The sequence below is a fragment of the Arachis ipaensis genome, chromosome B4 (assembly GCF_059453495.1).
Source record: "Arachis ipaensis isolate K30076 ecotype BB chromosome B4, ASM5945349v1, whole genome shotgun sequence".
Lineage (NCBI taxonomy): Eukaryota > Viridiplantae > Streptophyta > Magnoliopsida > Fabales > Fabaceae > Arachis > Arachis ipaensis.
Window position 1 is genome coordinate 95,155,768 of NC_142439.1, and position 9,412 is coordinate 95,165,179.

The following is a 9,412-nucleotide window of genomic DNA, read 5'->3' on the forward strand; positions in this document are numbered from 1 at the left end:
GAAAATTGCCAACTTAAGTTCATCCCTGCTTTGCTCTTCATTTTTATTTCACTTCTTCAGCATTGTGAGAGAACATTAAAGAAGATGCATACTTTATTTGATCCAATCAAGTGCATTACGCCTTGGAGAGAAACATGGAGGTTGAGAGTGAAAGTTGTTAGACTTTGGTTTCATGGAAACTCAGTACTAGAAGAAAATGATGATGGGTTGCTGCACCTTATACTGATAGACCAGAATGTGAGTTATAATATTATCTTCTTATTTTCATTTTTACAGTAATTTTAGCGCTTTTTTTTTCCATATTCATGGAAAAAAAATGTGTTTGGTTTTTTTCAACTTTTAAACACCATTGAATGTGTTTAATTTTTTTCACTCTTTTTATTTATTAAAACAGCTGGATAAGATTGAAGCTATCATCAAAGAATGTTTCATATCAGATGTCGTTGATGTGTTGGATCAGGGAAGCGTTTACATCATGACAAATTTTTCTATTGTTCCAAATATTGGGTCCAACAGGGTAACTCAGCATCGTTTCAAGTTGCTATTTCAAGAAGAAACTACTATCACCCCAGGAGTTCCTTTTTCGACTTTAAATGATGGTTTCAGTTTCTGTCCAATATCTGAAATACTAGAAAAAAGAGGTGACTCTGACTATTTAATAGGTATGTAATTAGATTAGAATTTTTGTATTTCTAACTAATTGTAATCTGTTTCTTTAGTATTCCTTCTCAAATGGTTATTCTATTTATAATATATTTGTTTTTTTAATTTTTTTTTCTAGATTTTGTTGGAGTTATCACTGGTGTGCGTCCAGATAAAGAAATTAATTATTGTGGAAAAATTATTAAAGATGTCATCTTGGAGCTTTATGCTGATGGGTATTTTATCATGAGATCTAAATTTTTAATTGTTTTATTTTTTAATGTTATTTTAATATGTTAATTGTAATGCCTTTGAACTTTATGTTTATAGGAAGAAGATTCAGTGCAATGTGTTTGGAAAAAGTTGTGAATGTTTGGAGTTTTCTATGCTAACTAAATTTCAGAGACCTCCTATAATTATTCTACAATCTTTTAAAATCAAAGTTTATGGAGGTTTGGAATTTCATTTAATTTATCTATTGTTAAATCATGTGATTATCAGAAATTAACAATCTAATATTGTGCCTTTTTTTCCTTTAATTTTGGTCTTTACCGATACATTTTGTTGTGTTATGTATTATTCAGATTGAGTTTCTTTGCAAAATGTATTAAATATATCGAATATCCTTATCAACCCTGATTTGCAAGAAACTGTGCATTTTCTTGAAAGGTTAGTTGTAAGCATAATTTTTTTATGAATTTCCGTTTGGTCTTTTTAGGTAATTGAAAATTTGTAATTGCCTCTTCATTTTTTACATCTGCAGAATGAATGTAGCAAGTTGTCATTTTAATATGTTTACAAAGAATGAGCATGGTTCTTTAGTTTCGAACATTGATGATGATTCCTTGAATTGAAGATGCATTCGCACAATTCAAATGATTCAAGAGAGTACTGAGGTCGTGTTTTATTTTTCTGTATGCACCATATAATGTTAATGCAATCTTTTTAAATGAATGTAAGTTCTTTGCACACTTAAAAGGTTTTTTTTGTGGTTTTTATTATTTGCAGGATGGTTTATTCTTTGTTGTAGCTAAAGTAAAAGAAATCTTTGGTGGTGCTAATTGGTGGCTGTTTTCATGTGTCTGTGGACATAGTCTTGATCAAGTGGATAATGTATTCCATTGCCAAGTTTGTGACAAAGATGTTGATAATGCTATTGCAAAGTAATTATTTTTAGAAGTTAAAATATATCATTTCTTTCTTCGTTGATTTGATTTTCTATTATCAATTCAAATTTCTTTTTTTCTCTTATATTAGTGATATTTTTTTTAATTTTTAAAAATTTATCTTTACAGGTATAGAGTTAGGATTGTTGTTGAAGATAGAAATGCAACTGCTGTCTTTGTTCTTATGGATTCTGCTGCAACTAAATTATTTGGAAAGACATGTTCTTCTGCATTGATGGATCATGAGAAAGAACTGAATGTGATTTAGATTCATTTTGTTTTTAAATATTATTTCTGTCTTTGTTCTCATTCATCATTTATTTGTTAACTCTTTTTCTAAAAATATTCCAGGATTTCAGTTATGCATTGTATCCTACTTTTTTTTATCTTTTTATTGGGAAAGAGCTAATTTTCAAAATTTCCTGCAAAAAAGTAAGCAACGAGCCATACACGGGGACATTCAAAGTTATTTCAATCTTGAATGACAATCTACCACATGTAGAATTGAAGCTTGATCCAAATATAAATGTATGTTTAAATTGTTTTGTTGATTTTATATCACATCTTTTATATATATTAATTTTTTCACTTTCCCAAACTAAACTTAGTTGTTATTCAAGGTTATATTCATCTATTGAGTATAACATTTTGATTTATAATGTAGAATGGTATTCAAGCACCTATCTATACTCCCATATGTGAAGATTATCATCACTATGCAGAAGTTGAAAAATATAAAAGTCGAATTGCATGCGATGCTTTTATTCATGCTTGCAATGTTGATGACATGTTGCTTGATCCTTTTGCCGTGCGTTACTGTTGTTCTACTCCAGAGCCAGTATGTAATCATATTTTAGTTTTTTTTATATATTTTTAGGATCAGATTAAGTTTAATTTTCATATGAAGGTTTCTGGAAAATAGTTTTTTTTTTCTCCATTTTGAGTACTTTTTCATTCTTTATTTGCTTCCTTTTGATATTGCCTTACTTATTTGACTTACACAAAAAATCCATGTAGGATGTTTTCTGCTTGGTGCTTGGAAAGATCACATCTATATTAAAGGAGCAAAAATGGTGGTATTTTTCATGTCTTTGTGGTGCAGTTATTTATCCACAGAATGGACAATTTTTTTGTAGTATGTGCCAGCTTGAGTGTGTTGACGCTATTCCAAGGTTTAAAAAAAAATTGGTTGCATTCTTATTATATTAACAAAAATAACTGTGATTACCTTTTTTATTTGCAAAATTCATCGTTTTGCATAGGTCTTTAGTTATTTCAATAATGATTCTTTTCTTTTGAATTTTTTAAAAAGCTATCGGTTAAAGGTGGTGATTTCTCATGCAAGTGGTAGCAATGTATTCATTCTTCATGATCGTGAAGTTAGGCATATTATCAAGAAAGATTGTGGTGATTTGTTGAATGAAAAATCAAATTTCAAAGAGGTTTGTTTATTCCTTTTATTGCTGAATGTAATACCCGGTCTAGCCAAAATTAATTAAATAATAAGTTAAATGGAAGCGAATATGGTTGGAAGATTCGGCAATTGGAATTTGATCATCTAAATATGATATTTAGATTCAGTGAATTTTTCTGAGTCGGATAACATAGTTTTCTGCGTAAAAGCGCACAGTGAAATTTTGACCGGCAGTACTGGCTGAGATCTGTCTGGTACTACAGCTAAGAAAATTGATTATGAGTAAATGAGATTAAGAAATGAGGAATTATAATTAGGGAATGTAGAAATATTTAAAGTGCGATTTAGAGCGCTAATCTTAAAGGTTTTGGCCCAAAATTGGGCCAACGGACAAAAATAAGTGAACCGGGCCTAAGTGGGCCCAAGACCCAACATATATAAACATTATTTATGAGCATTTCAGCTCATTTTACCCTAAAAAGAAGGGTTGGGGCGCTGAAATTGAGAAGAGAGAAGAGAAGAGAGAAAACTTAACTCTATTTGATCTTCAAACCACCATAACTTGAGCTACGGAGCTCCGATTGACGAGCCGTTTGCGGCCACGCATTACTCTTCTCATCCTCTACAATTCTATCTAAGTTTAGTGGTGATTATTTCATTCATCTCTGCCCAGTTTTTGAAATTCCCCACTGTTACACGTTTTTGGGTAGTTAGTGTTGAAATCTTGTGATTTTGGGTATTTAGGGATACTCCAACATGGATTCTAAGTGGGTTCTATCCCTAATTCATATGGGCTGAGGTAAGAAGTGCTCAAACCCTTGTGATTTGTCATTTTTATGAGCCCTAGGTTGATGTATGTATGTGATATTGGTTATGTTAGTGTATTTGGTGATGTTGGTGGACAATTGGGAGATTGGTATTGCTTGAGGAGCTTTGGTAAGGCTTGGAGCTAAGGTTGGTGAAGACTTCCAAAGAAGAGGCTCAATTGGTTTGGCTACAAGAGGTACGGTTTAAGTTTCATTTAAGTACCGTGTATTGTGATGAGAATTCCTAGGCTAGATGCCCCTAGGATTAAGATTGGATTGCGTAAATGGTTGGTGCTAATATGCATAGTTGGTATGTAATGTGAATTAATGATTGGGTTGAGGATTGTGTAGCCTTGTATGCTTGGTGTATTGAGAATTTGATGTATTGGGTAATGAGTATTTATTTGTGGTTTATCCATTTAAATTGTGAAATTGGGCCGGAGGCCGTGAATTTTGGGCCGGAGGCCGGAGAAAGGTAAGAAAGGTAAGTTGATGTGTGCATTGTATGATGACACAAGTGATTGGATGAATTTCAGATAATGAATATATGAATGATTGGGTTGGTTATTGAACAATAAGGTTTGAGGAGTTGAAGTGTGGAATTTGGTAAATTTGGGTGAAATTATATATATGAGGCATGTTTGGTTTTGGTTGAGATATATTATGTGGTCATATATGTGATTATGATTATTGATGCCTTGGTGGTATTATGATGCATTAGAGATATGTATGTTGTGATATATACTTGAGGAGTGATTAAGGTTGATTTGTGGGTGAAACCACATGATAGTGAGTATGATATTGATTATGTATAATGATGGTTGATTGGAAATAGTGTTGTTGAAATTTGGCATGAGGAAGAGTATATGATATGTAAATGTGTTTGAGTTTGAAAAAGTGTCAATGTGTTAGTTGAGGATGGCTTGATGTTGATTTTGGTACATTTTGATTGATTTCAAAAAGGGTTGAAATTGGCATGTTTTGATTGACTTTGGAAAGAGTTGAAAATGGCTTGTTTTGAAAATGGCACTTTGTGGTTTTGTATGAAAACATGGTTTTTTTTTTGGCATACTTTGACGAGACATAACCTGGACTACGGATCTCTGTTTTCTGCCGAATCTGTTTAGAAATGAAATTGGATCCGGGATGTCCATGCCGTTCGAAGAACGGGTGAAAAATGATTTAAAATGAGAAAGTTATGACCGTCGGAAGATTGGGGGTTGAATTTGTAAATTTTGCAGCTTTTAACTTAGAAAATTTTTAGCAGAACGAACCGTACGCGCGTAGGCACACTTGGCGCGTGCGCGCCGTTCTTCCAGAAAGCATCATCCACGCGTGCACGTGGTGTGCGCGGGCGCGTCGATGCACAGGACCAATTGCCCAGCCATTTTCCAGAGAGTTGTGCCAGGATTGTGCCAGTTTTATGCCTGGGCGCAAGAGCACCCACGCGTACGCGTGGCTAACGCTTGCGCACCGTTTGGATATTTTTCAACCCGCGCGTTCGCGCATATGGCGCTTGCGCGTCGATGAGTTTTTGGCCATCCACGCGTGCGCGTGGAGTGCGCGTACGCGTGGCCCTGTTTTTATGCCAAAGTTGATTTTTGAGTTTTTAAAGCCAAATCTCATACTTCTAAGCCTCCGATCTCACCTCTTATGTATTAAATCATTATGATATGCCTAGCAATGAGAAAGGAGCTAGGGGATATGGTAACTTGCGAGTAAAACAAGGGGAAAAGTTATGATCAAAGATGATTATATGAGATATGGAGGATGACGGTGGAAGTACTGTGTATGCCATGAGCCGGAGGGCTATATTTATTGATAAATGGCCCGTTCTTGATTGGACCATGAGCCGGATGACTGAGTTATTGCCGGGTTTCGGCAAAGCCATTATTGTTTATGGCTGAGTATAAATGCATATATGATTAATGAATGAATATGTTAAATGGATAATAATGAAAAAATATTGAAATGTGATGTGCGACCCCGGGTAGTTGGCAGTGGCATTGTCCACTTGCTCCGGGTATGAGATGGGAAAGGAGGATTATGATAAACGAGTTTAATCATGGAGTTTTGAATAAATGTGTATTTGTGATACCTGGGTAGTAGCAAGGGTCGTGGTTCGTCCCGCTTGCTCTGGGTCATTGTCTGAGAATTGATAATAATGAAGGGTGATTATGAATAAATGTTTATTTGTGATACTTGGGTAGTAGTAAGGGTTGTGGTTCGTCCCACTTGCTCCAAGTTAATGTTTGAGATTTGGTAACAATGAATGTTGATAATATGAATTGAGATTGAATGAATATATGTTTGAGATACCTGGGCAGTAGCAAGGGTTGTGGTTTGTCCCACTTGCTCCGGGCCAATGCTTGAGATACCTGGGTAGTAGCAAGGGTTGTGGTTCGTCCCACTTGCTCCAGGTCAGAGATTGTGACGCCTGGATAGTAGCGGCAGTAGTGGTGAATCCACTCGCTCCAGGTTGAGCTTTTAAACACCCGCCTGGGTAGTAGCCGCAGTAGTGGTTATTCCACTAGCTCTGAGTTGAGCGGGTAGTAGCAAGGGGGTTGTAGCTCAAATCTAATTGCTCTGCAATGGGTGTTTCTGTCCAATGGTTAGCTACCAGGACATGTCAGGTTGGCTATATAACCGACAGATGATATCATCAGCCATAGGGTAGGTATTCATCATTTGCATATGTTTGAATTGTTTGGGTTTGCCATTTGTCTTGGATTTCTACATCATATATGCCATATTACCTGACTATATGCTACTTGTTCTACTTGTATCATGTTTGTGTATTACTTGCCTGTATTGCTTGTGTTTGTACAACTGAGAGGCCCCTCATGCTGGTGTCGGTGGGTGTGAGGGCTGTTCTTGATGAGATGAATTGATGATGCGATTGCATGATGATGTATTGATATAGAACTGCTGAGGCAGAACAACTGGTGATGGTTTTGCTTATATTCTGAGTCTGATTCGTGGAAGAGTCAGCGAGTTGGGAAACATGTGAAACATGAATTGAATTTAGCACTCCCTTATGACAGTTGCCTATTCATGGATTAGCGAGAACCTAGGATGAATAATTGGTGAAGAAGTTTAGGATGCTTAGTGAGTTTTTGTTGCAGTACATTGAATTTATTTGGCACTTTTACCGTACTGGGAACCCATGGGCCCGGGGTTCTCATTCCGTATATATCTCTTGTTTTTCAGATACAGGTCCAGGTGCTCAGAAGTGAGTTAAGGGTCGTCTGAGAGACGGCGAAGATCTTTATTTCCTCTACTTTATGTTTTGATTAGAATCTCTCCACCTTTGTTTTGGAAAGTTTATATTATGTATTGAACTCTTTGAATTTGCCTATAGAGGCTCTCATGTTTCCTTCGGGAGAGATTAGGATATACTGTTGTCAACTAATTTCATAATGTACCCTAGCCGACCTAAACTTCGCGGGTCGCGACTAGTGGCTATTTACTTATGTTATATATATCTATCTGTTATCTATCTCTTAATCTCCTCTACGCCTTGTCCGTATATCGTTTTCGGCTTCACGGTTTATCTTTTGTTGTCGAAACGTGAAAGATACGTCTTCGCGATTTTATTTCTACTCTTTTCAGGCTTCTCGATTAATACTCCTTTCGAAATTACCTATATTTATTTATTAAAAATCCACCTGAGAGTCGTACCACCGTAATATCATTGACTTATGACTCGAGCATAAGGATTTGAATATTAGGGTGTTACACTGGATTTTCTCATGCATAGAAATGTTACCCTTATTATTTATTTCTCCCTCTCATTCTTACTGGTTAAATTGTTTTTTGTGGCTTACTTTTTCCTGTATTTTTCTTTGAATTATATAGACTATTTATGAGCATAGAGTCCCGCCAACCATGTCTGACTGTTTAATTGGGAAGAAGATGGTTTTAATGATAGATCCTAGACCTGTTGGTTATGAGTATAAGACAACTGTGTATATAGTGCATCGTATTTGTGATGATGTTTCATTGGTCAATCTCTTTGAACGTGCTTCTTCAGTGCATGATAGAAAGGTTTGGTTGCAATGATAACATTTTGCTCATATTCTATCTTGTGCTTTTCAATTTAATTGTGTTCTCATTCTTTATTTCAATTATATTATTGTCCTCTGTTAATCCTATTTAAATTTTTGTAATTCATTCATGTTTTATTCCAGCCAAGTAGTTTTCAAATTGAATTATCGGATTCTGTTCATGGTGCCAAAGTTGTTGGACCTTCAACCTCAAGAAGGTTAATAGCAGATTCATTCCAACCACGAAATCAGAAATTATATGATAAGGTTTAGCTAATTCTTCATTCACTCTCGGTTTAAAAACTCAATTCTTATGTCTCATGGTGTTGTATTTAATTATTTATCATTGTATTATTAATTTTTCTTTTTCTTTCGGTTCATTTATGCAGCAATACTCAATGGATTTTGGTTGCACAACAGAGGCTACAGTTAATATGCAACAAAAGGTTTGCATTAAATTATACTGTTAAATCATTTACTTTAAAGTGATTTCCTTTAGTATTCATTAGCCTTTATTGATGATTTTGTATTTCTTTTGTTCTTATTCTGATGAGTGTTTTGTATTTTGTGATTTTTTTGTAGCCTTGTGAATTCTCTGTTAACCAAGAGGTTAATTCTACTACCAGCGAGATAAATTTGGCACATGAATTTTCTTCTGTTACAACTACAAATCAACTTCAAGATGCTTTTAAATTGTGTATCCAACGTCAATCAGAGTCCAATGTCTGGCATTAAAGTGAAGGATTGGAAAGAGTCTTGCATTTTGTTAGTGTTACATATATTGTACTCAAGTATCTTTCTTGCTATTATGCAATGATGAAGATGTTAGTGTTTAAAGGTTTTCTCAAATTGGTGTAGAATATTAGTAATATGGTGTGAACTTTGTAATGCTTTATGTTTAATTGTTGTTTCATCTTCTTTTGTATGGGTTTCTATATTTGAAGTTAATATTATGCTATTTTAACCATTATGTCTTCACTTTTAATTTATTCTTCAATTTTCTTATAGTATATACATCAGTAATAATACTTTCATAATATTTAATTCATGTAACAGGTTAATCGTGTTTTTGTTTAAGTCTAGAATTAAGATAGCTTTGTATTAACACTTTTTCTTTTTCTTTTTTATTCATTTTGAATAAAAAATATAATTCTGGTATTAAAATATTTTTAAGATTATAGATAGATTAAAATTATAATATGAGATTAATTTATATTTATTTATATCTTCTCTTATAATTCATCACTAAAATTATAATGTTTAATTCATTATTTAAACTTGAATTTGATGTAGTTATTGCACTATACTTTTGTGCAGAGTTAATTATTCAGATTGAGG

At 34.2% G+C, this 9,412-nt stretch overlaps 1 protein-coding gene across 1 annotated transcript; it reads left to right on the forward strand.

Moving 5' to 3' along the window:
- Positions 1-84: 84 nt before the first annotated feature.
- Positions 85-9,151, forward strand: LOC107636629 (uncharacterized). The gene is made up of 13 exons (XM_016340126.1): positions 85-237; positions 395-662; positions 782-878; positions 973-991; positions 1,651-1,805; positions 1,938-2,067; positions 2,473-2,646; positions 3,134-3,250; positions 7,887-8,075; positions 8,219-8,341; positions 8,464-8,520; positions 8,657-8,797; positions 9,131-9,151. Exons 1-13 carry the CDS (start codon positions 85-87, stop codon positions 9,149-9,151), a joined length of 1,644 nt encoding a protein of 547 aa, XP_016195612.1.
- The last annotated feature ends 261 nt before the right edge of the window (positions 9,152-9,412 follow it).